This window comes from Sciurus carolinensis, chromosome 2, assembly GCF_902686445.1.
Source record: "Sciurus carolinensis chromosome 2, mSciCar1.2, whole genome shotgun sequence".
Classification (NCBI taxonomy): Eukaryota; Metazoa; Chordata; class Mammalia; order Rodentia; family Sciuridae; genus Sciurus; species Sciurus carolinensis.
The window spans coordinates 33,665,929-33,693,638 of record NC_062214.1 but is presented as its reverse complement, the minus strand read 5'-3'; the positions used below and the strand labels follow the sequence as shown (position 1 = coordinate 33,693,638).

At 39.9% G+C, this 27,710-nt stretch overlaps 1 protein-coding gene across 3 annotated transcripts in view; it reads right to left on the bottom strand.

Moving 5' to 3' along the window:
• Window positions 1-27,710, bottom strand: part of Plcb1 (phospholipase C beta 1) — a 710,759-nt gene that overhangs the window by 155,950 nt on the left and 527,099 nt on the right. For all 3 annotated transcript variants that reach the window (XM_047539543.1, XM_047539544.1, XM_047539542.1), the window contains exons 11-16: window positions 27,389-27,546; window positions 16,489-16,571; window positions 8,497-8,581; window positions 7,066-7,243; window positions 2,707-2,774; window positions 632-728 (exon numbers count right to left, since the gene is read on the bottom strand). In XM_047539543.1, coding sequence (XP_047395499.1) covers window positions 632-728; window positions 2,707-2,774; window positions 7,066-7,243; window positions 8,497-8,581; window positions 16,489-16,571; window positions 27,389-27,546 — 669 coding nt within the window. The remainder of the gene's footprint in view (window positions 1-631; window positions 729-2,706; window positions 2,775-7,065; window positions 7,244-8,496; window positions 8,582-16,488; window positions 16,572-27,388; window positions 27,547-27,710) is intronic.

Here is a 27,710-nt window from a genome sequence, read left to right as displayed (position 1 = left end):
TAAAGTTAGTAATACATTCTTCTAGATATATGGACTGTGCCGGACAAATAGAATCTGGGTAAATCGGTTCTATTTTGAGTTACTAGGGTTGTTCAAATCCCTCCTACTTCCTTACTGGGAGGCAGGTAGCTAGTTCATTCATCACAATGAATAGACCCCACTGTACTGCTGCAAACCAAAATCAAATGTAAAACTCTCATTTTGCTGCCTATTGAACTAATATCTTTTGGAGAACCAAGTGAGGACTATAGCCCTGTTAAATATTTTAGGGGAACATTATAGAATAATGTATCATAGTCAATTTTATATATTAAAATGCATAGGGCTGTAGCTGTAGCTCAGTAATAGAGTGCTTGCCTAGCATGTGTGGGTCCCTAAGTTCCAAACCTAGCAAAAAAAAAAAAAATACACACACACACACACACACACACACACAAACACACACACATGCATGCACACACACAGTTTTACATATATGTTAAAGATAGCAAGGTAGTCAATTCATGCTTATAATAAGTCTTCACCAGCCCAGAAGATTTCTGTTAAGGTAACATTGTTGATCTCATGACCCCCTGTTTAAAATATATTCACTTTATGCTATATGAAGGAATTTTCTCCAGGGAAAACTTACTTTTTGAAATTTCAAATGACTCAAACTTGACAGGCTGAATATAGTTCACCAGGTTAGACATCTCTTCTGTGGCCATGGCCTCACTCCCAGCAGTCCCCTGGAAGCAGGAATTAAAAATAAGCGACATTTCCAGAGTCGGCATTATATAATCAAGGGTTATTTTCTCAGGAAAATGGTCAGATGACTCAAGCCAGTATTAAGTCATCCTTCCTCTTCTGAAAATGATTCTTGCCAGTTGAAATTCATTACAGGAGAAATAAAAGGCAAGGCAGACAGAGCAGTCCTGATCCAAAATGTGTGGGTCCAGATGTGTTTTGGATTTTTTTCGGATTTTGCTATACTACATATATTTAATGAGAGATCTTGGGGATGGGACCCATTTCTAAACATGAAATTCATGTATGTTTCCCATGCACTGGCTACATGTAGCCTAAAGGTCATTATTTATTTTGCAGTGCTGGGATCAAACCCAGAGCTTCTTGCATGCTAGGCATGGCCCCATCACCCAGTTACATCTGCAGTCCTGTACAGTATTTTAAATCATTTTATATGTGAAATAAAGTTTCATGGAAGCTTCCACCTTTGCATTCACTATAGTCTTTGCATTCACACATGTGGAGTCATGTCAGCACTCAAAAAGTTTTGGATTTTGGTTAAAGTTTGAGAAGCAACGACATCTTCAATAGGAGATGGTATCTAAGGTGAGTAAATCAAGAACTCACTAATAGTAAGAAAATTGTTACGTAGGTAACTCCTAGATGAACTTAAAATTGTTAATAATAACAATGTAAAAAGACTGCCTTGTGGAAGTGAGTGGGGGTGAGCCAACAACTTCTGCTTTTCTTCACTCTCTCCTTCTTGGTTTCCCAAGTGCCTAATAGGTAAGGAATATAGCACAGCATAGGATTAATAGCTCAGGATCTAAGGCCAGATGGACTCATTTTAAATACCCAGCACAATAGTATGAAGCTATTCAATCTTGGACAAGTTACTCAGCTGCTCTATACCTCAGTTTACTCATTTGTAAAGTTAGTCCCTATCAAACATAGGATCTTTGCAATTATCAACAAGTTAATTTATACCAGAAAGTGTGGAACAGAGTTTAGCACACAGTAAAATCTCATGTTACTTTAGCTATTATTGGATTTTGCCCATTCTTAAACACAGATTTTAATAAAGAAGAAATTCGGTATTGGAACATTGGCACAAGACAGGCCTCTATAGACTGATCCAATATTTTCTCCCATTTTTAGAATATAAAATGTACAGGGACCAGGCTCCTTTTGAAAAGGCCAGTAGAAACATTTAGGTTAAATGTACATTGGGAAATTCTCATTTGCAAATGCACAGTCTTTAAATGATTCGGAAGTACTGAATAAGATAAATGAACAATTGAAATCATTTTTGGCAGATATGGTTTACTGGGCATTGTAACAGTTCCTCTCAGAAATTAGGTTGAAATTTTGTTGGGGAACATAACAAAGAAAATATTTAGACTAAGCTGGGGTGGTGACACACAGGAGGTGATGCATTGGAGGAACATTTGAGCCCTCAAGTTTGGGAATAGCCTGGGTAACAGTGAGATGCATCTCAAATAATAATAATAATAATTAGACTATATTAATGGAAATTATTATAAGGAAAGAACATAAAAGTAAGAACAACCATTTATTTGTTATTTATTCTTAAGTAAACTTAAAAGATACAAGTACCAAGACAGGGATTCAGTACAGATCTTTTGACTAAAGCTCCTGACAAAACAAAATTCTAACATTTCCTTTGACCTGTCTCTGAATTGGTTCTAGGATCAATGTAATTAATATTCCTGAGCTGATGATGTTACTTGGGATGTTTAAGTTTATATTAATAAGTATCTCTAGTGGTTCTAAAATCACAACAATGAAATTAATGCTACAGCTCTGAATACTCTGAACTTTCAAGTTTGACAATACATTGTGGGCTGTTGAATGTCATGCATTTATTTCTTCTGCCACTAGATGGCACAAGATGACCATGGAATACACCCAGGAGTCTATACCAGGCCCAGCAAGTAGGAGAACAGGGTCTTTACCCACCTCATCCATTGAAGATTTTTTACAATCATCATCATCGTCATCATCATCACTTTCGGTATCAGCTTCCCCTGTCAAATTTTAATAACAGATCATGACATCAATATTTACATGTTCAAAACACTTGTCAACAAATGGACTACCAAAAATTGATTAGAGGGTTCCTTGGAAATTGACTTCCTGGTTTCTTTTTAATATTGTTGAGGTTGTTGTTGTTATTTTTGCTGTTGTTTTAGGAATTTAAATTGTATTAGTCATAGAGAATTATCCTGATATTTTGAATACAGAATTTTTCCCTTAATTTTGAGAATAAATATCCTTTACAATTCCAAGTTCTATAACAATTATATCTCAATATCTTTTCTCTATAACACACATATCATATTTAGATGTATACATCCTCTCTCAGGGATGTTAGACTCTATGATCCTAACATAGATAAATTATTCCCTCTTCATTTGTCCCTCCTTTACTAAGCCCAGGCTCTTTGATGGAAGGTTTGACCAATACCTGGCTTAGGTACCTTGTGTCAACCTTCTCCAAGGACGCAGAGGATCTCACAGAAGGCAAAGAAGGACTTATTAGCCAGGGCAGGAACTGTGGGGTGATGGTAACACAAATGACCACAAAACCAAAAAGTGCCCACCATATCCTAAGATTTGTCTGCAAAGCTTCTTTGATAGATGCACTGCCATTGAAACGATGCATGTATCTTAGAAAATGGTAACATTTTGTTTCAAAGGGCAGGATAAAATTGGCGAGTACAACAAAATCATTCTGATTGAAAATCAAATCCAGACCTAATTCAGTGTCATATTTAGCTAATATAAAAAGGTCATTCCCCCCACCCCAAGATCTAAAATCCTTTTTTTAAGGTAAAATATCCATACTTGTCTGAAACATGACATTTTTGTATGCCTACTGGATTTAGTCAGGCCCAGTAATATCAGTTGTATAAAAATAGTTTCAAGTAAAAAGTAAAAAAAGTATATTCTAAATCGATTTAACTACTATTTTTCGGGCTCACAGTATGCAATAGCAAGATCATGCCAGTAGATGGCAGCATGAGCTTGATAATGGGGCGACTTGCATTGCCAAGTACCTTCCCTACCCCAGCCTTCTGAAAGTTATGAGCCCTACTCAATCTATGTAAATGACACAGTGCCCACAGTACTGCCCTCCAAGAAGCTCATAAATTTTTCCCTTGGTTGACAAAGTTCAATCAATTACTGAAGACAGCAGTGAGCAAAGCATTCGTGAAATATCTGTAGAAGGAAAAGATTTCTGGTACCGATGAGGGTTGTTGATGGCTTATTTCTTAAAGCTCATAAAACTACTTTATGATGCCAATATTGTGTTAATAAGGTGGATCAATTACACTGAAAAGAAAATGTATCCTTTTATATTAGAGACACATTCTTTTAGGAGATTACCATTTAAATATTTTTTTATCTGCAAGTTTTTGCCCCAAGTTCTTCTTCTTACTTTTTTTTTTTTTTAATTAGAGAGGGGATTGTTTTAATCAAGTAAACTGAAAAGATGTTTCACATGACCTTTTACAAAATGTTTCATGGGACACAACAATACACCAGTCATTGCAAATACCCAAACAGGTCATTCTTTTCTTTTTGTGGGAAATAATTTGTCTCCCTCTACTGTAAGGGCAAGGACCTGGCTTTTCCTTCACAAGTTTATTTTTTAAAACTTATTTACTTGTATTTATTTTTTAAATTGGTACATAGTAATTGTACATATTATGGGGTTCCCTGATAAGTATTTGGAGGGGCCTCAGAGGAATCTTGTTAAACTATACTGATCTTGTTCTCTAAAACAAGTTTCTTGGCAGAGGGGTAGACTCCTGAAAGCCCTCTAGCCAACATAGGCTGTGATAAGTAATTTAGTTTTGATATAAGATCTATTTCATGTTTTTCAAGTTACTTGAGTTCCCAATACTGTGTGCATCTACAAACCAAATGGCAAATTAGCAGGAGTCTTTATGCAGGTGCTTACCTACATATTCACATGCCCCAAAATTTCCATTGAAATAAATAATGATTGCACAACAGATTAGGGACTAGCTTATGAAATCTACCGAATTACTAACAGATTGCTGCTCTTTCTCTGTATTAAGCAATAATGTTCACTGCCTGTAAAAATCGTTACTTGTGTAATACATCTAGTTAATAAGAGGGAAAGAGAAAACTGGTAGTAGGAAAGGCAGATGGTTAAAAAAAAAAACAAAAAAACCACACACACACAAGCACCACATGAAGAGGACATGGCCTGCTTGCTAGCATTCAAGGGAAATAGTATTTTAGGAAATAGACAGTCTCTAAAGATAATCACTCCAAAACTTCAAAAAGGACATTCTTATTGAGAATAAAAGTTATTTTTGTAAAACAAATCAGAGTTGTGTAATAATGCTTGAAATACACATTCGAGAGCTCCAAACCCTTTCAAAGAATTATATCATGTTGGCCAATAAGGATATTCATCTAAACAATAGAAGGCATTGGCAATTAAGACAGGAAAATATGAGAAAAGATAAGTCAGAGTCTTGGTCAACATTTTTTTAATCCTCTGATTGCCCTGAAGTTTATATTTTAATATCCACATTGTTTTCTCATCTTTTAATTAATGTGTGATAGAAACACAGAAAAATGCCTGTACTGTATGCATACAGGGCAATGAATTTTCACCAAATGAAGACGTCTGCGTAACCAGCATTCAGACCAAGAAAATGCAACTGGGCTCCCTTCCAGCAACTTCTTCTTCAAGGGTTACCATTAACCTATCTTCTAACAGCCCAGATTAGCTTTTCCTGTGTTTGCCGTATGTATAGATGGAATCCTATAGTGAATACGTTCTTGTATTTGACTTCTTTTGCTCAACATATGTTTATAACATCATCATAATTTCTATATAGTCATAGATCATACTCATTGCTGCATATAATTCTTTTGTGTGGACACAGCATGATTTTAATCTATTGATGGGCATTTGGTTGGTTTCCAGTGTTTGGCTGTTTTTAATTTTTTTTTATCATGTTTCTTTAAGTAATTCTGGCACCTGCCTCTTGGTAAACATAAATATGTGTTTCTGTCAGGTATTTACCTAGGAATGGATTTCTTGGAGCCTGGAATGGGGATTAGTGTGTATGTTCACCTTTTGTAGATACAAAATAGTTTGTTAGCGTGATTATGCCAATGTTAGACTTCTATTTCTTTTTTTGGGGGGGAGGTAGGGTGCTTCTGGGGATGGAACCCAGACTTCTCTGCACACTAAGCAAGCACTCTACTGCTGAACTACACTCTGCATGCTAAACTTTTAATGGAAGAACTTTCTAAAGCAAGTTTCAAGTTTTCTCCATTCATCACTCTGGAACCCAAACTTTATAACGCACTGTTTGGATGGTGAGACTCTGACTGAAGTTGCAAAATAAAGTAGACCAAATGACAAATCATCCAAAGGAAACAAGTGACAACTTTGAATTATTTTCTCATCAACCACACACACACACACACACACACACACACACACACCACACAGAATTCATTTCAACCTAAATTTAAAAGGAAAAGGAATGATAATAGGCATGGCTTAGTAGCTTTGATCGGTAATGTAAGTAATTTTGCCATTTCACATTTTCAGAAAGCCTCTGTTAGACAAGGAAAATTGAGGCATCAAGAGGCTTCACAGGCTCATCAAGGAGAATGTCTTTGCTCAGGATCTCTTCTACAGTCCTGTGTTAATGGATCCCTTAAGAAGCTTATCATGTGGTCACAACAAAGATGACCCACTAATGTGGAAGCCAGAATAATGTCCTCCCAAAGACGGCATTGTCCTGACAATACACTAACCTTGCAGAACAAAAGGGACTTTGTGGATGAGTTAAATGAAGGGATAGGCGGATTATCCTGGGATTTTCTGGGTGGGTCTGACATGATGACATGAGTCTTCGAAAGCAGAGGACATTTCCCAGCGGTGGCCAGAGGGGCCTGGGACTACAGAAGAGGTGCAACGCTGCTGACTTTGAAGCCAGGGAGGGGACCCTGAATCAGTAAATGTGGGTGGCCTCTAGGAGGTGGAAAAGCAAGGGAACAAATTCTTCCTTAGAGCTTTAAGAGAGGAGCGCCACCCTGTGGACACCTTGACCTAAGCCCCTGAGATCCCTGCAAGACTGAATCTAGAGAACTGAAGGATAAAATATCTGTGTACATTGACGCTATCAAGTTTCTAACAGCAACAGACAACTAATGCAGTTTGATACTGTGACCAGACAGGAATGTTGAAGTTCCCTGTAAATGAATTTCAGAGCGGCAATCCTCAACCCATATATCACAGGACACCATGGTCGCTCACCTGCTCCAGGAGACGAGGGCTCAAAGACGCTGGAGGAGTCGCTGTACGTGTTGGACACTTGTTCGGAGAGCTTCTTTTTGCCACTTCCTTCTGATGACTTGTGTGATTTCTTCTTGTTTTTCACCAAGATTTTATACATCAAATCCATAGGACTTGGAAGAGGAACTCCAGATTCCAACTAACAAAGGAAAAGCTAAATCATTCAAAATACTACTCCTTTCTTTTGGATGTCCTCCCTGAACTCCAAGCACAGTTCTGGATACCAACAGTGTCTAGATTGTTCTTTACTACCTTGGACATGACTCATTAAAATGTATTAAGTGTGTCCTGAACCGGTGCTGGTTCACAGCAATTTTTTTTTTTTCAATCAAAGATATGTTTTAATTACTGTATTCTTTATTTTTTTCACACAACAAAACCTATATAAATAAGACTGCAGACTACAGAAATGTACTGGTAAGTCTTAAACCTGAACTTGCATGAGTTTTCTGGTGGACTAAGTAAATCCAACCATCTTGATTCAGGACAGATAAGCAGGAAGACTTGGTAAAGTCAGACAGGAGCTTCCAAGTGAGACTGTGGAATCAGCTCTTCAGGTGCAGCTTAAAAACAGCCAAATTCTCCTCCTGGAACTAGATAGTGCAGCGACACATTTCCTCGGCATCAGTGGAGGCTGACTATATCGTCTCAGATTTCCTTCTAGCTGTGAGATTCTAGCTATCATCCTAGCAAACCTTATTCTACTATTTCAAGTTTGCACATCTAATGGGAAAATCAATTTCCCATGAGAGGTTTATTAGATATTATATCAGAGAGCACATGTGCAAGCCACAAGATGGGTTATTTTTAGAAAGTCTATTGAACTCCCCTAAGTTAGTCCTCTATTCTTTGTTTAGAATGAGTCTGGGGACTGACATGAACTCACTTAAGGATATTTGGGGACTGGGTTAAAGGATCCAAAAGGGAAGAGGCTACTTTCGGCTATTTCTTCTGCTTTCTTTCCCCAAACAGGGGTATGACAGCAATAGGAAGCTCGAGTTTTGCATCAAAGGTGCATGGAAGGAGCGGGCAGCAGCTATGAGAAAAATCATTGTGCCACTTGCAATGTCCCATTTTGCTTTTATCTCAAAGGGGTGTGAGGGGGCTCCCTGGGAGGTAAGCAGAACCCTGTCCTCTAGAACTTTCTCTGGGGGTTGATTGTAATTGCTGGGAATTCTGCACTCCTGATTGAGTCACATCAGGCAGCAAGGGAAGGAGAGCACTGTGGGAGGAGGAGACAGACATTGCTGATATCCTCCTGGTTAGAGAGTTCATTATCAACTCTGTTACTCGTAGCAAGCAATACGAACACAGGAAGGAAGGAAGTCTCCCCCAACCCCCATGGTAGATAATATATGCCTTCCTTCAAGGACAAACACCAAACCTGCTTACTGGATATTTTTCCAGTGGCTCCATGAGAAGGGCATCCCCAAAGATCAGTCGGCAGTACTCCGCCATCTTGGCTTGCTGCTTTGGGCTAAGGGAGAACAAGAAAGAAAGAAGCAAACAGGAAGGCTTCTTAAAGGAGCCCAAACAGGGTTACTTTGTTTTATTAATTACAAAAGAGAGGCAATTCCCTGAGTCTACCATTCAGGATCAGTTTTTATCATTCTACATTCCCATCTTGACTTAGGTGAATTTAAATAATACACACTCAGCTGGGTGGACACTAAAGGTTTGGGCTGTGTGAGGTTATTTGAAAGGTTGACCTGCATAGACAGGGAGAGAGGGGACAGCAGGCCATTGGCCTGTCACTGGAGCCTAAAAATTCCCAGGGTTAGAGATTCCATCCCTCTTATTTCATTTCCTGATTCTAAGTTAATTCAAGGTACTTGGAATGGGAACATTTCCATAGCTCCATGTGAATCCCTGGGTGACATTTATCAAACCTACAGAGAGTTGCAAAGGAGTATTTATGTGGAGGTAGGGGAGGAAAGAAAATTGAGGAAGACAGGGGCACAGAGAGGCATCAAAGGACGGTGAGTCTCAAAGGTAGAAAAGAAAGTAGAAGACAGTGGACTTGCGGAGGTGGTCCTAGAGGAAAGAGGAAAGCAGCAAGCACCTTGGGGACAGGTATCTGCTCTGCATCTCTGATGTGCATAAGAGGGAAGCAAAGGAGGGTAAGCCTGAGAGTGCTGGCAGCGGAAACCTGATCTGATGGGAAAAGTCTGGAGCAGCTGTGGCTTCTGGGAGCCCCAGGCTCCTGAACTGCTTTGGGTCTACAAAACGAGACAAATCACAACTGCACTTGGAGAGGGACAGAGGATGCTGAGAAGATGAAAAGCAATGGATACGAATGCCTTTGAAATGCTACAAGAGCAGGGCACATGTAAGATGATTCCACTGCTGGAAGGCGGCGTCTGCCAGCTAGACCAGACAAACTGTGCCTCCAGCCCTCGTAAACACACTGATAGCAGGGAACATCCCTACTCCTTCAGCACTCCTGCTTTGTTTGGCCTTTCAAACACAAGAAAATTGTTTTTTTCATTCTATGGAATGTTAAATATCCTTATGAGGCTTCCAATTCTGTCGGGGTTTATGGACTCTGATTTTGAGTTAAAAACTGTAGAACTTGATTCCCCATAGTTATGGCTACACACAGCAGTGATAATACATTGTAGAAGAACAGGGATGGACTGAGAATAATCAACAGGGATGAAAAGCCTGTTTTACCACCGTTCAGGTGGATTATAGAATGTGACTCTTATTTTTGCCCCCTGTTCCATGAATGTTAAGCCTGGATCATGGACTGTTGCCTCTGGGAAGGGGGCTTTTAGGGGTGTCAAACTATATTGCAATGGTGCACAGGAGAAAGTTCTCATTATATCCTGTTTTTTTTTTATTTTTATTTTTTAAAGCATGTGTATTAGGGGTCAGGTGAGTTATCTGGGGTTTAAATATGAACTTGCCAAGTTACTGCTTTCTTGGAACTGTAGGGGGAGTCAAAGGAGAGATTCAGAAAACGTGCAAAGGCCTTACTCCTCATCTGACTTTTGTTTGCTTGCATGAGATTTTACTCTGTGGCTGAAGCAATCCTCAGCAGTGTCAGAGAAAAGAAATCACTGCTGATCAGAGAAGTGACCCTGAAAAGCACAGGAGGTGGTGGTTTAAGGACAACTCCTTAGAAACTGTGTCGATGAGACCTTTGGGAGCAGGTAGAGTAGCGGCTGATCTTGCAGAGGTAGGCCCAGGCGATGTTCTTTGCCCCAGTGAGAACTTGTACAGGGGCTCCGCCAAGTCAGCCAGCTCCCTGCTGCAGCTGAGAATTAGACCATCTGTGCTGGGTCCATACAATCAGGTTGCACTTCAGGAAACTGCCCAGACCCTCCTTTTCCCTGTCACCGAATGATCCTATTGTATACATAGATCTTTTACTATGCCAAGTGTGGTCCATGGACAGCAGCATCAACCTCACTGCACTTGTTACGAATGCAGATGCAGAGCCAAGAGCGTCCAGGATTCTGCATCTTCACAAGTCCTCTTCATGCTGCTAATGCATGTTCAGACTTTAAAACCACTCTGATAGATTTCAGGGAGGTGATTCAGGTGTCCCTAAACAGGTGTGCTCTGTCAGGCAGTCTCCAAGAAGGATGGCACTGGAGCCATGAGCTTACTCAATTGAAGAAACACCTGAGCCATTAACACTGCAGGTGACGGAGCCAAATCCCATTTCACTGATTCATGGAATTGGGAGTAAAGCCCTGGAATCTGCATTTGAAGCAAGTCTGCAGGTAATTCTGATGCAGATGGTTATGGAAACACAGTGTTCAGAGCCTCTCTCAAGTACTTTATCCAAATCACTTGGAGTCTAATTGAAGTGAGATTCTGAAATATAATCCAGGATGGGGCCAGAATTGCCGCATTTCTAAGAAGCTCCCCTTGGGTGCAGACTGCTGGTCTCAGGATCATACTTTGAAAAACAAGGATCTGTGTCTAAGATGGAGAAACTAAAAGGTAGGTGTCCAAGAAAAAAGTGAAATGTACTATTTAGTAATCAAGCTATTCATGTTGTCAATAAACACACATGCCCACCTGACTTAATCAGAGCACAGAGAAAACTGAATACAAAAAGTGAGAGAAAAACAAAGCTAGTTTAATTACAGGTCAGAACTGCAAAAGTAAAAGGCATTAAAATTGCAATTAGAAAAAAAAAAGTCCTGAAATTTTTAGAGCATTGATATCAGCTACCATGGAAATAAAGTGAGAGAGAAAAATTCACAAATACATTTTGAGCTTCAGGCTATAGCAGATATTTCTAAACATATTAAAATATGCAGTCAGGTGCAGTGGTGCACTTCTATGATCCCAACTACTCAGGAGGGTGACATAGGAGGATTACAAGTTTGAGGCAATTGCAGGCAATTTAGGGAGACCTTGTCTCAACAGCACTGGGATATAGCTCAATGTTAAAGTCCCTGAGTTCAATCCCCAGCACTGTGAACATAGATAAATAAATAATTTTAAATCTGGCAAAAAGGCCAGTTGCTGTTAAGGAATGCACCTCTACTCATGGGTTTAAATCCCCCAAATTGAATTATGTTAATCTCCTTCCCTATAGATAAGGAATCTGCAGTCCATGGAAATAAAGAACCTTGTCCAAAATCTCACAGTTGTCTATGGCGGAACCAGGGCTAGAGGTTCCTTCATTTGAATTCAGTACAGGATTTGTTTTGTAAAAGTGCTAGTTCACAAATTAAGTGGACCATCAGGGTCATCTAGGGCTTTTTGTTGTTGGTGTTTGTAAAGATTCCCAAGTCTTTTCTACAAATTCTATTGGAGGTGGGAGAGCCCCTTAGGAATCTGCATTTGAGAAATCTGCATTCTCTATGGGAGCCTGAGGTATCAGTTGACTAAGTGGAGATCAGCTAATGGAAGAGTCCCCTTTGTCATCTATGAATTTCAAATATTTAGACAGAAACCATAAAATACAGTGTATTTGCTCCATTCCCCCCACCACAGTATGAGTTTAATTTGTTTGGGGGTCAAATTAGTGGGAACGAGAGCTCTGAATCTGGCACAGGAGGATAAAATGGTTCCCCAGAAGTGGCAAATAGGCTTCAAATGTTTTGAGGGTGTGCTCCTGGGTCACTGTGTTAAAGAGGATTCTGAGTAACATCAGGGCTCAGTGAGAAGGAAACAGTGTTGTGACTTAAGGAGTGATACCTGTCACAGGTTCAGAACTAGGTGAGGTGACCCACGAGTCAAGGATAGGGCTCTACCCAGGAAGGGGAAATCCATCAGCCTTCTTTGGCCATGTGATACCCCTCCCAGGAAAGATTTATGGCTAAACCATTTTCATCTGGAGCCGAAGGACAGAGGAAATGTGCAGCAAACATCTTCCCACAATGGGAGTCGGTCTCTCCGTATTTCACTGCCATTAGATTATCTAATGGCTTGGGAAGCACTCTTGGCACCCTGGGAAGGCTGTCTTCCTGTTTTCTTTTGTCACATGTGAATTATTAATGACACTTTTAATTGCTAAATTTATTTGCCCAGACAGGGCACTATTATGGAGTCAGTCACTTTGCTTTTGTTCTCAAAGTAGGGAGTTTTCACGCCCAGTTTTGGATCTCTGTATGATCAATGTGTAAGATTATAAGAAACATCCTGTGCCCCGGGCATGGTAGTGCACACCTATAATCCCGGCAACTTGGGGCAGGGGGCAGGGCTGAGGCAGGAGAATGCCAAGTTCAAGGCCAACCTCAGCAACTTAGTGAGGGCCTAAGCAATTTATCAAGATCCCATCTCAAAATTAAAAATTAAAAAGGGGACTGGGTCTTGAGTCCAGTAGTAAAGTGCCTCTATTTCAATTCCCCCATACTGAAAAGAAAAAAAAAAGAAAAAAAAAATATATATATATATCTCCTGTGGTTCACAAGCCACACAAGCATGAACATTTATAGACAGTTGCTTTGCAGATGCTCTGGTTGACTTAATTTGATGTTTGGGAGGCTCATGATGCTTCTGTGCAGGTGCAGGGAATGGTGCTTGTTCTCAAGCCCAGGCTAGCTAAATTTGAATTCCACCTCTGTTGTATTTTAGCTACATGGCCTTGCTCAGTTTTGGGATTTAGTTTCATCATCCATAAACTAAGGATAATCATCGCATTTACTATGAGGAGCACCTGGGTTCATGTTGAGGTTTGCATGAGCTCAGGCACGTAAAATAATTGGAAGGCTGCTGGGCACAAAATACACATTCAGTAAATGCTACCTATTGTTATTTTTATGGTCATGGTAGTTGCTGGTACTTCTTTGGCTAGCTAAAGGGAGAGTGCAGTATAGCAGGTGGGATAATCCAGAATAGAACCATAGTCTTTCATTTTGTCTAGTTTAATATTGAAGAAAGTAAGCACACTAAATGCTTTTTCTCAAAAATAGCACAAAACAAAACAACACAAACCCCACACATCAACCAGTCTGGTGACAACTGTGCCTGAAAGAAAATTAGCAAAGTATTGTGGGAGCCCACAGGCAAATGGATGGGCAGAGATGAGGAAGAGCTTTAGCAAAGTCTCAGGCAAGTCAGAGCTGTTGCCACGAAGGAGCTGTCTGACACAGCCACAGTAAAGGTGCCCCAAGAAACACAATGGGACAGAATAAATTCCATTCTCTTCGACCGACCCTCAGGAGTATTGGAAGAACTATGTGCAAAATGATTACAGCATTCATTGGACGATGTTTGAAAATGAAACAGAATCAAGGGTTGATGGATGTAACATGGATTGGATTTCCTGAGGGCAATAGAGGTACAGACCATTATAAAATCATTTATGTCAGAATAAGGCTTCTCTCTATGTATATATTAACAAATGTCCACATTTAGTTACTTGGAAAACTGATGGTGACCAAATTGCTTCTTTAAGGTTCAGTGAATTGTTGAAGAAAGAGCGAATGCAAGCCCATGTTGCAAATAAGTTAGACAAAGAACATCAGTGACCTGGGAAAGACTCTTGATTGAAAGGAGGAGAAAAGGAATTGGTAGCAGTGTTAGACAGGTGTGGTCAGTTAACTGGCTTGAGTCCTTGAGGCAAACAGGAGGGCTTCACAAATGGTCTTTTTTTTTTTTTTTTTCTGTACCAGGCATTGAACCTGGGGCACTCAACCACTGAGCCACATCCCCAGCCCTGCAGAAGACATGTTTGTGTAACCCTAAGATGGTGGCTGGCGTTGAGTTAAGAGGTGGCACATAATTAATGTTAACACGGCATGATCTACTTTTGCCTGATTAGTTAATGTCGCCTTTGTGCTAGTGGTCAACAGATATTCCTCATTCTTTCTTGATTGGTACAGAGGGGCGTGCCTCAATTGTGCTAATCCTAAGCTGATTGACTGCCTTAGGTATATAAGACACACCTATAGGAAGCACCACGGATAACCGGATAAGCACGGAGAAGCAGCACCTCTGATAGATGGCAGAATACAGATTGCAGAACGGAGAAGTAAAGCCACACCTCTAGATAGCAGAGTGAAGGACGCAGGATGCAGGATGCACCTTTAAGAAGAAGCAGCAGAACTAAGAAGTAGCATCTCTGAAAGTGTAGTCTCTCTCTTTTAAGCAAAGTCTCTCTTTCTCTCTTATGCAAAGCCTCTCTCTCTCTCCTCTCAAAGCCTTTCTTCCTCTATAAGCTAGGGAACAAGTGAACAAGCAAGAAAGCAGCGCACTAAAGAGAAAGATAGTAGAAGTAGTTAGTTTCCAATCCACCTCCGATAAATACCCGCGCAATTGTTGCTGCAGGTGGTAACAATCGACTGTTGCCACGGACGGCCACACAGCCCTATTTCGTATTTTATTTAGAGACAGAATCTCAACTGAGTTGCTGCGGCTGGCTTTGAACTCTTGATCCTCCAGCCTCACTTTCCTGAGCTGCTGGAGTTACAGGTGTGAGCCTCTGTGCCTGGTCACAAAAGGTCTTTTGAACAATGGTGGCCCACTAGGTGTTCTTCAGACATTGAATTGATTGCATTGATGGTAAACTTAAGTTCCAAGAATTTAAGATAGAGAATTTTTTTTTTTTTCTTGGTGCTGGGATCAATCCCAAGGCATTGTGCATGCTAGGTAAATTCTCTACTACTGAGCTAAATTCCAATCCCAGAGGACAGTCTTCTTGTGAAGTTCTTTAAAGTGACTATATGATAAATTAATATGCACATCTTAGATATAAATGAAAGCAAAATAGGCCAGGTGTGGTGGTAGTGGTGGTGTACACCTATAAATCAACCTGTAAACCCACCTACTCAGGAGGCTGAGTACTTTTTATTTTGACACAGGGTCTCACTAAGTTGCTTAGGGCCTTGATAAGTTGCTGAAGCTGACTTTGAACTTGCAATCCTCCTGTCACAGCTTCCCAGGCCACTGGGATTCCAGGTGTGTGTCAACTTAGCAAGAGCCTAACTCAAACTAAAATAAAAAAAAGAACTAGGTGTGTAGTTTCACAGTAGAACACTTGCCTAGCATTTGTGAGGCCTTGGGTGGAATTCCCAGCATCAAGAAAGAAAGAAAAGAAAAAAAGAAGGAAAGGAAGAAAGAAGAAAACAGGCAAAAATTAGTTTTTCTTTGTGTACTCAGTAATAAGTGCAAGTTTTTTCGAAGTAGGAGAATGTTTACGAATATTAACAAATGGGAAAACCAACAGGAAGAGGAAGGATGGAGCATTTGCTAGGCTGAGTTCTGCATGAGTACAAAGTGGCAGAATAGAATTTGCAGTTTTCCTTCCACCAGCCACAGGTAGATAACTGGTCATTTTAAGATGGTGAAACTGACTATAAATTTGAATGCAGTAGACGGAGCTGATGAAGGAGGGATATAAAATTGGCCCACTGCATTCCAAATCTATAAAGAAGATATGTGTTATATAAGAAAATATGTTCAATTGCATCATAAACAGAAGTCCTTAGTTTGAAAGTCATATTATGGCATGAAAATAAATTCCACAAGTCCAATGGACTTTTAGTGCTGATGAGATTTAAATGAATAAGTTCCATCATAAATGAATGAAAACATGCCACTTATTATATAGCATGATAAAATGATTGAACACCATTAATAATGTCAAACAATCTTTTGTTTTCTTAGTGCCACATATTGAACCCAGCAGTGCTTCACCACTGAGTTACTGAGCCACATCCCCTGCCCTTTTATTTTTTATTTTGAGACAGGGTCTTGCTACGTTGCTTAGGGCCTCAATAAGTTGCTGAGGCTGGCTTTGAACTTCTGATCCTCCTGCTTCAGCTTCCCAGGCCACTGGGATTCCAGATATGTGCCCCCACACCTAGAAATAATGTCAAATAATCTTAAATCTGATGAACAATTATTAGATTGTTAAATTATTTCATATGCCATACTTGGCGAAAAGACTCCTCACTGAATGTACTGAATACTTACGAATCCACGTGGTTCTCAAATGATAGAAGAATTGGAAAAGGTGAGGTCTTAAATGCACACTCTGCGATTGCTTCTATCACTTCCTAAAAAATGAGAACAGATGTATATTCAATATGCTGAAAATTTTAAAGTGCAGATTTTTTTCCCCCTTTGGGGTTAACCCTATTAATATGGTGGAGGGTTTTTTTTTTTTTTTTTTTTTTTTTTTTTCCCCCTTCTTTTCTTTGTTTTCCAGTGCTGGGGATGGAATCCCTCACACAGGGCCTCACACACATTAGGCAGGCACTGAGCTACACTCAGTCTATATGGATGTCTTTTTCATTCACAGAATTGTACTAAATAGTGAGAAGGGGCTGTGAGGGTGGCAGACTGTAACATATTTGACTCTCAATTATTCAAGGTAAAAAGAAGATTGGATTTGATGGAAGGGAAGACACAGTTGTAAAGGGGAATGATTCTTCTATTTATTAATTATATCTAACACTTATGATAATGAAAGATCTGATCACTGAAAAAATTTTCAATGATTCTAATTCTCACCCACAAATTCACTTTCTCAATGAACTACTGTTAGCATTTGGTTGTTTACTTCTAGTCTGCTTTTCATGTATTTCTGTGACTTTTATAGTACATAATTTGTATTTTTGAAAAAATATTGTTAAGACATACTGAGATTTAATTCAGCATTCAGAGTGACCTGTTAAATAGTTTTTAGTATATTCATGGAGTTATGCCAGCCTCATTCCGATCTTCCTCAGGAAACTTTTATCGCCCCCCAAAAAGAACTGTGTACCTACCAGCAGTCACCCCAGCCCCACCCCACCCAACTAGTTTTAGGCAATCACTAATCCACTCATGTCTCTATGGATCTGCCTATTCTAAATATTTCATATAAATGGAATCATGTAGTATGTGGCTTTCCTTTTGCAGGCTTACAAAGTTCATTTGTGTTGTACCATGTATCAGTACTTCATTCTTCCCTCTATATTTTAAAAAAATACATATGTCATAAACTTCAATATTTGTATAAAATTCTAAGCATATACAAGTATCCTAATTAATTTAACTATCCCTCAGCTGTGGAGTGAGTATGTTTTAAGAGTGGTCATTCAAATAAACCTACAAAGAATATCTTCATTTTTCCTTTATATTTTTCATGATTTTCTAGGAATGGGTTCTTGGAAGGGGAATTAGTGAAATAAAGAATGTGAATACTTCTATAGTCTCCCATGTGTCTCCAAACGACTTTTCATTTTAGATTGCCCAGAGAAATGCAGGAGGGACCAGATTGCAAATTGCATATTCACCAGTTTGGGACATTATTTTTTCTTAAATGTTTTTCTTATTTAACTAGTATTGTGGTGCAATCTCATTTATTGTTTAATTATGTCACTGTCAATACCACTGAAGTTTCACATTCTCATGCATTGCTTTTTAGTTGCTTTTATTCTTTACATGGTTTCCTTTCAAGTAAGAATTTCGACTCACTTTCTTTACTTCTAAATCTTTGCCACTATCTTCTCTACCTCCCCTATAGAACACGGAGCTTTCTTTATAGCTATGCCATTAAGCTACTTCCCTTGCTCTGGAGTATAAATAAGGCTTTCTAATTCCGTACTTCATTTGCATATATCCTCTAAGAAGGATTTGCCTGCATGGAGCAAGAAGAATCTCTCTCACTGTTTCTTAGAAGTGAATTCACAGATCGCCTTTCATACATAATCAATTTAACTTTTATGATAGTTGAGTCCATCAAAATAAGTGCACTATAAAAAGAAAGCAACATTTTAAAGATTTAAAATTCTTTATCTCATTGATTTTTGCATACAGGCTGTGGATTCAAACAAACTTAACGTTTGATTGCTATCTCTTAGACTCCCTAGCTGTGTGACCTTGGGAAAAACCACCTTATACTTCTGTGCATTGACTTGATGATCTGTAAAGGGAGAGCAATAAACTTCATTCCACAGATCTGTTGTGAGGATGTGTTGAGAGAGGGTGAAGGAGCTAGCCATGCTGAGTACATATTCTCAGGTCAACTGAGGTTACTTGCCTTGCTGGTGTTTCCTTCCCTGGGTACACTAACCCTTTTCTCTTAATCACTTACTAGTGAAAACAAAACCTGCCATTGGGTGAGAATTTGCTTTGCTCTAGAGAGGTATTTTATCCCATGCTGCTAACATTTCATAAGGAAAATATTACCCTCCATTGTACAGAATACGACTTTGTGGTTTAGAAATATTAATTGACTTGCCCAAGGTCACAGAGAAGAGAATGTGAGATTAAACCCCAGGAATTTTTTCAGGTTCACCTTTCTCAGTGCCCACTAGACTCCAAAGTCTGGGGTGTGTTTAATTTACTGCATAGTTTGGGCTTCTGGCACCTTCCTCCAGTTGAAGCAGATGCCAAGGGTTGAGCATGGAGGGCACCCACAGGCTCCATCATGGCAGCCTGACACAGGACTTGACTCCCCACCCTCATTTTGGCTTGATAGGAAATCCTTGCCTATATAGGAAGTGCCATGACTCTTGTATTTATAGAAAGAAGGCTAAAGTTTGACTTTTTGTATTTCAATTATGTCAGTAGCTTACATTTGTAGGGTATTCATGGCCATGTCATTTCTGTGTATGAAGTAGGGTTGTTGAATGTTTAGTTACAATGACCCTAGAAGGTATGTATTATTATCATCTCCATTTTACTGATAAGAAAGGAGGTTTGGATTGCTAAGAGGGAAGGTTTTTTTCACTCATGCATTACAGTGGTACATAATAGTGAGCTTTGTTGTTACATATTTGTATGTTCACTTGACATAACAATATAATTTTGCGAATATCCTTCCCTAATATTCTCCCTTTCCCTCCTCTCTTCCCTCCCTTGGTCCCTTTTTTCTATTCTATGAATGTCCCTTCAATTTTCATGAGTTCCCCCAACACCTTTCTTATTCTTTTCCCTCTCTGTCTTTTGCATTTGATATGACCTTTGACCTTGTGAGCTGGTTTATTTTGCTTACCATAATGGTCTGGAATTCCATCTATTTTCCTGCAAATTACATAATTTCATTTTTCTTTATGACTGAATAAAATTGCACCATATATGTATATATCTGTGTGTGTGTGTGATCTATATATATATATCACTTTTATTATCCATTCATCTGGAGATGGACACCTAGGCTGGTTTCATAGTTTGGCAATTGGGAATTGTGCTGCTTTAAATATGGATATGAATGTATACTGTCATAATTATAATTTTATTTAATTCTAGGATAAATACTAAGGAGTGGTATAGCGGGGCCATATGATGGATCCATGCCTAGTTTTTTGAGGAACCTCCACATTTATTTCCATAATTTAAAATTACACCGACCATGTGAAAGTGTTTTTTTTAAGAGGGAGGTTTTTAAGACCTTGTGGCCAGTAAATGGAGAAGCTGGTACTGGAACCCTGGCAGGCAGCTCCTGAGCAAGCACCCTTACGGTCTATATTTGCCTTTCTCTTTTCCACTCATCCTCTTTTCTCCAATCTGTGCCTCTCCTCATCTCTATCATAACTTTAACTACCAGTTTAGAAGAACTCTCAAACCTTGAAACCATGGGAGGGGAAACTATTTGCTGAAATTTATCAAATAATTGTAGTAGGAATCGACTGAAAACTCTGGAAGTTCTATCAGAGAACTTTTGTTCTCTTATGTCTTTGAAATAGTTTGCATGGTACACATGATCATTCAGGATGAGAAAACTATTTCTAGTTTTTTGGTGCTTTTTTTTTTTTTCACCAGTGATTGAACACAGGGATGCTTAACCACTGAGCCACATTCCTAAGCCCTTTTTTTATATTTTATTTTGAGACAGTCTGACTAAGCTGCTTAGGGCCTTGCTAAGTTATTGAGACTGGCTTCGCACTTTGGATCCTCCTGCCACAGTCTCCCAGGCTGGTGGGATTCCATCATACCCAGCTAGTTCTAGTTTTTAAGTTTCTTTCAGACATGCTATAATTAGTGGACATTGGATGTGAAAGTTTCTTCCTACTCAATTGCTCCTTATCGAGACAAAACCAGTTTCCAGAGACTTCTAACACTGGATTCAATAATCTATTAACCATATGGTTCCATTACTAACCTCCAATGGGGAAAATTGCCCTTGAAATCCTTTATCCTTGACAGACAACAGCAGGGTGTATTTGGATATCCATTTAATGTGTGCATTTCTGGAGTCATGAAATTGTATCCTAAATTATTATTATTTCTCTCAGGGAATGAAGCCCTTATTTTCAGAAATGCTCGATTTACCAATTTACCCATATTTGATACGTTTTTATCATGCATTTGTTTCACATTACCCATTTTTACATCTTGTACAATTACTGGTCAAAAGGGAGCTGCCTGAGGGAAGAAATAGGACCAGCCGGGGACAGAGTGGGCAGGGAGGGGGTGTGCAGTGTATGGAGGAAGGAGATTGAGTAGGAGCAGACAGAATGAGACCAAAGGGTGAATTACTACATCACAGCCATCAGAAAGACAATGAGGTGTAGAGACCAGAGAGCAGATATATGGGATAAGTTACAAATAAACCAGACTGCAGAATAAAAAGGCCTCCACAAGGAGACTGAATTACAGCATGTCCCTTTCACTGAACATAGCCTTTTATTTGGGCTTATACAATAAAGAGGCATCAAATGGCAGTAGGAACTCTTGCTTTGGCAGAAACATTGCACCGGCGTGTTCTGCTTCATATACACCAAAAGCAGATAAACTTGCATGACATAAAAATGATGAACTTTGCAGTTGCTATTGCTGCTGCAACATGCACTGGATCTACAGAATAGAATACGGTTTAATGGCTGTGAAGGTCAGGCCCAAGTGTAAGGGAAAGCCCAGGGTGGCAAAACTTGGGAGAATCTTTTTTATTGCCTACAAATATGCTATACATGGAATTTCACACACAAAAATGGAGAAAGAGGAAATTTACTTGTGTGATGCACAAGGGCTTAAAGACTAAAAGTGAGAGCTGTGCTATATTCTGTCTACCTGGTTTTGGGAGGGAAAAATTCATCCCAAACATTTATTGAGCACCGATTATGTGCCAGGTTCTGTTCAAAGTGCTTTGGACAGATGAGGACACAAAACAAAGACTCCTGTCTTTGTGGTGCTTCCACCACACTAGTAGTGAGAGATGCAATTAACAGGAACATAATAATGAACTGAAACAGGCTGTTAGAGGGTGATGTGGAAAAAATGTAAAGCTGGGGTTGAGAAAATTTGTATCTTAATGGGCATGGTAATGACAGCTAATGGGAGTATAAATAGAGAGTCCCACTAAGCCTCAAGGAGAAGGTGACATCTGATTAAGGTTCAAGGAGGTAAGGGAACAGCATTCAAGGCAGAGGGAATAGCCTGTGCAAAGGCTCTGAGGTAGGCCCTGCCTGGCATAGTTAGGGAAAAGCAAGGAGGCCGGTGCACTTGGAGCTGTGTGAGTGAGGGGGACAGTAGTAAGAATCAAGGTAATTTGGTGGGTGAGGGATGGATCATGTGGGACCCTGTTCCTTGTTTCTCTTCTGACACTTTCCTACAAGTCACTGTATACGCTGGGTTGTGGAAAAGCAGAGAACATGCTGATGATCATGCAGAGCAGAGCTAGAAAGAGGGTGAGGGAAGGGAAGTAAGTTATCCAAGTAGCAAATTTTAAGAGCCCTGCACTCCAGGTGCCTGCTGTGCACCAACATGATCCTGAGAGTTAGGGGTCTCCTTAAAGTTTGCCTGGTGAGTGGGTTACTTGTCCTACCTTAGTCTTGGTCCTGATGCAGAGACCCCTTGTTGCCTATTAATGCACAATTAGGCTGCCATTTCTACTTTCCTCACCCATTCCAACCCACTACCACTCACCCACGTCTCTACCAGGACTAATTATCCTGCCCGCGCACATGACCAGGAGGGATGACTGGACAAACCAACCACTGGAGAGATCATCTGGCCCTTCTCTGGTCACCTTCCCACCCACAATTCTAGCCCTCAGAGAGAGAAAGCAGGATTCTGGGCTAGATTTAGTCCTGAAGCCTCTAAACCTGTCAGCAAGTGTGTAGACATGATTGAGAAGCAGGACTTCCAGACACCAGGAAGGGATGTTCAAGGACTCCAAGACTCGGGATTACAGGTGTGATTGAAGAACCACTTGTTTGGTAAGTGCTTGAGGAGAGTCACTCCAAGCAAACTTGATGGCAAAGGGCAGGAAGCAGACGCTCTATATAAAATAAATATGCCTTAGAATGTGCTTGGGGTTTATTGTTACTCAAGGAACCAAAGAAACTAGAAGACTTCTTCTTTTTTTTTTTTTTTTTTTTTTTTTTTTTTTTTTTTTGTACTAGGGATTGAACCCAGGGTACTCTACCACTGAGCCACATCCCCAGCCCTTTATATATTTTACTTTGAGACAGGGTCTCACTAAGTTGCTTAAGGTCTCATAAGGTTGCTGAGACTGGCCTCGAATTTATGATCCTTCTTCCTCAGCCTCCCAAGTGGCTGGGCTTACAGGAATGTGCCACCATGCCCAACTGAAGTCTTTTGATTTACAAGAAATATATATTTGCTCCTCACCAGGACTCTGAGACAGATTGAGGGCAAGGTCTTCCTACCAGTAGTCCAAATGCAAGGGCATGCATCCCTCAGCCGCAACAAAATAAGCCTCTTCCTTTCCAGGACTATTTCCTGACAAGAGGCTCCCCAGACTGCACTGGCCCCAGCCCAGCATCATCTGCCCGCACTTCTTCTTAAGAAGCCCAATCACATTAGGCTGGTATCTTAAATAAATGACAAAGGACAGGGTCAGGGGCTGGGGGGAAGGGAAGACAATGGAAATAAAATAGAAGCCCATTGATTTTTTCCATTTAAGAAAATCCAAAGATTTTCAGAGTGGTAAATTTCAGGTACAACTTTTAAAGATTTTAATCAGAATTAAGGTCAAACCCATGTGAAACTGTATTATAAAATTTAATGAAAGTTGCCTCTATTTTCTCTAATCTCTGTATTACAGTCTATGTTTAATAAAGCATGAGAAATCAAATTTCCTAGACACACATAGCAAAATATTTTGAGGTGCTAATGATATTACTTCTGAACACGCGTTTTTTATATTGAATAAAGTACCTTTGATCAGAAAAATGCATTTGTCGAAACTGAAGCATGGCTGTCCGCTGAACATTGTTCCTGTTTTCCTAGATGATAAACTATTTTCTCACATTCCAAGTGCCCCAGGGCTAAAAACTGGAGTTTGGATTATTTTTCCCAAGATACTTCTGAAACATTACTTCTCAATCTTCTTTTTAAATAAATAAACCCCAGTTTTCCTGAGACAACAAAATCAGTTTTTCTCTTCCCTTACTTCTGCTGTCTATTGAGCTTCCCTTCATTTAGTAAAGGTTAACCAAGTGGTTGATTATCTTCCTCATTTGAGGTTGGTCACCAGTTTCAGAGATGTGACCATCTTATTCACACATTTTTGAGACTCTTGTATTCTCACCTCCCCACTTGCAACGGACTTGTCCCCCCTCACCTTAGCTACCCACACACTTGAGCTCTGTTCCCCTGGTTGCTTAGGGCAAGAAATGGTGATCCAGAGTCAGTTCTGTCCTGAAACACAGGCAGAGCCGGTAAGAACTTGTCTTCTATCCCTTTTCTTCTGATTTCCCTCCAAAGTGGTGAGAAACCTTAGTCATCTAGAAGAATGTGTTCCCTGAAGACTGCTCATTCACCTTCCACTTTTTTTTTTTTTTTTCCCAGTGCTGGGGATTTGAACCCAGGGCCTTGTGCTTATGAGGCAAGCACTCTACCAACTGAGCTATATCCCCAACCCTTCACCTTCCAGATTACTCCTTAGGTTCGTAGGATCCCAGATTTACGCACCCAAATGGCCCAATCTTCTGGGCATGGCTCTTTGTAGGAGATGTGGATATAACTTGGATATTTGGGTTTGGGTGTTCACATGTTACCGAATGCACTGCCTACATCAACTAGGTGAGTTTCTGCCCCACCCTAATCTTAACTCTGCACACCATATGCCTGCAGGCTGGAAGCTCCTCTCCAGAAGAGCTTGCCTAAAGCAGCTGGATTTAGGATGGTTGTCAGAGGGACCTCCAAACAACTTCTAACTGCATTATAATCCCATCTGCATGCTAAATGGCACCACTGCCACACACACACACTGCCATGACCACAATTGGAAAGAACCTTAAAAGAAGCAAAAAGAGGTGGCACCTGAAGTACCAGAAAATCTCCACCCATTCCCAGAAAAGACATGAATATTCTTCCCCTTTTGTTAGCCTGCTCCTTCCTCTTTTCTTTTATCCTCTATCTATGACTTCCCCAACCTCCACAGGTTGAAAAGCTAATCTATGCCTGGCATGGTGGAGCAAGCCTGTAATCCCAGCAGCTCAGGAGACTGAGGCAGGAGGATCCAGGAGTTCACCAGCCTTAGCAATGGCTAGGCACTAAATTGTATTGTCTCTAAATAAAATATGAATTAGGACTGGGGATGTGCCTCAGTGGTTGAGTTCCCTTGAGTTCAATCCCTGGTACCAAAAAAAAAAAAAAAGAGAGAGAGAGAAGGAAGAAAAGCTAATCTGAACTTCTCTCCTTACTTCTCCTTTTGACCAAGAATGAAACTTCCTGCACTCCTGATTGCTCATGTTCAGTCTCCTTTATTGTTTCTGTGATTCTAAGAGAGAAAAATAACCCAATTTGGGCCAAAAAAATGATAACACACGTGAATGTATAGGTTGGAGCCAAGGGTAGAAGGAAAAAGAAGCTTAAACACATCCCATTCCTCTTTAATAAGAATGACTGATGCTTCCTTATCATTAACACTTGTTAGCCTCGCCCCACAGAGGATTTATTAAGATCCCAATCTTAGTGGATCATGGTGACATATGCCTGTAATTCCAGCTACTCAGTAGACTGAAGGATGATCACAAATTGGAGGCCAATCTGGGCAATTTAATGAGATCCTGTATTAAAATAAAATACAAAGGGCTGAGAATGTAGCTCAGTGGAAGAGTGTTTGCTATGCATGCAAGAAGCTCTGGGTTCAAAAAGACACCAGTTAAAGGTTTATTTCTGCTTCTTGACAGCATCCAATCCACTGTGGAACTTAAACCCTCTAAATTACCTAATATAAACCCAAGTCCTGTAAGTTTTCTCTAACAAACATTTATGGAATCAATACTGTTCTCCATGGTATGTGTTCTACTCCTCCATGAGCAAATACACCCAACTTTGACTACAGGCATGTTCCTGGAAGTCTGACCAGTACACAGCAACATGCCAAAAGTTCTGCCACAGGATGGACTTTCATATAGGTCGAGCATCCCTAATCCGAAAATCTGAAACCCAAGTGGTCCAAAATTTGAACCTTTTTGAAAGCCAACATAATGTTCACAAAGTTTTGGGGACCTTTTGGATTTCAAGTTTCCAGGTTATGTTTGCTTAACCGGTAAAGGGTAAAGTCTACGGAAATATTCTAAAGCTCAAAAAACCCCCCAAAATTTGAAATGGTTCTTGTCCCAAGCATTAGGAGTAGTGGATACTCAATCTGTATCACTATTTAATTAAATAGTAGTAATTAAATCATCATGATAAATAAAACAAACAAGCTAGAAATATATGCAATAATATTGATGAATCTTCTAAACAATGAGTGGAAAATAAAAAGCAAGATACAAAATAATGCACCTATAGTTTTAATCAATTTATAGCAAGTTAAAGAATTGTGGGAGCTACAATGTTCAGGGCTGCACCTAAACTTACTTAGCTCTAAAATGCACAGAGTAGTGATACTGTACTATTCAAGATGGTGGTCATTTCTGAGGGTATGGGAGACCACACTAATGAGAATAGGTACATAGGGTGTTTCTGTTTTTTTTTTTTTTTTTTTTTTTTTTTCCCCAGTACTGGGGATTGGATCCATGGATACTCTACCACTGAGCTACATCTCTAGTCCTTTTTTGCTTTTTTCTTATTTTTTTGAGACAGGTCTTAAGTTTCCTTGGCTGATCTCTAACTTTTCATTCTTTTGCCTCAGCATCCCGAGTAGCTGGGATTACTGAAGCATGACAACACACCTGATTTAGATGGCAATTACATGGATATACACTTTGTTTATTAATTAAATTTTAGAAATAAATTGCTATACATATTTCATAATAATCAAATATAATATTCCAACTGAGCTCAATGGCTCACACCTGTAATCCCAGTAACTCGGGAGGCTGAGGCAGGAGGATCACAAGTTCAAAGCTAGCCTCAACAACTTAACAAGGCTCCAAATCACTTAGCCAGAGCCTGTCTCAAAATAAAAAAAATTAAAAGGGCTGGGGATGTGGCTCAATGGTAGAGTGCCCTGGGTTCAATCCCCAGTGCCAATAAATCAATAAACAGATGAAATAAAATGTCATAAAGAAATACTAATGGCAAATGGGACCAAAAAGATTATTTTTTTTCATCAGAAAATAGTTAACAGAGCCAGGCATGGTGGCACATGCTTATTTTCCTAGAAACTGGGGAGGTTAAGATAGGAGGATCACAATACAGGCCCAAGGACAGCCTTGGTAACTTACTGAGGCCTTTAGCTATTTAGTGTGACAGCTAGGCTGGGTATGTAGCTTAGTGGTAGATCTCTGGTCTCAATCCTCAGTATAAAAAAAAAAAAAGAGAGTTTCTTTTAGAGTTTGACTAGCATGCATTAATTTACCTGAAACCAATTAACCATGGATAAACTGCTTATTTTAATCTTCGATATTACAAAAATGACTAGTAGCCTGGACTTCATTGTGACTACTGGGACTTTGTGCCTGAGGGAGTTTTCCCCATAAGGAGTCAGGTCTCCCCAGTTCCCTTTCACACACATCCACTCTACCTTGAAGGATATTTCCGTCGTCATGGTGAATCCGTGGGTGATGACAGGTTCTTCTTCTGCAGTCCTTCCCTTCCAGCAGTCCAGCTCCACACAGCGACAACCAGACAGAAGCACTTGGCGATACATCTCGACAGAGGAGTTTCCAGCCAGCTGGCCAGCTGTAAAACACCAACAAAACGAACCCCAGAATCCCATGAATCCAGCAAGGTGGTGAATAGTGGCTTCCTAGAAAGGCTCTTTTAACAATTGGAAAACTAAGTGTTTAGGGCCGCAGCGGCTGGGCATGGGTGGCACACAGCTGTCATCCCAGCAACTCAGGAGA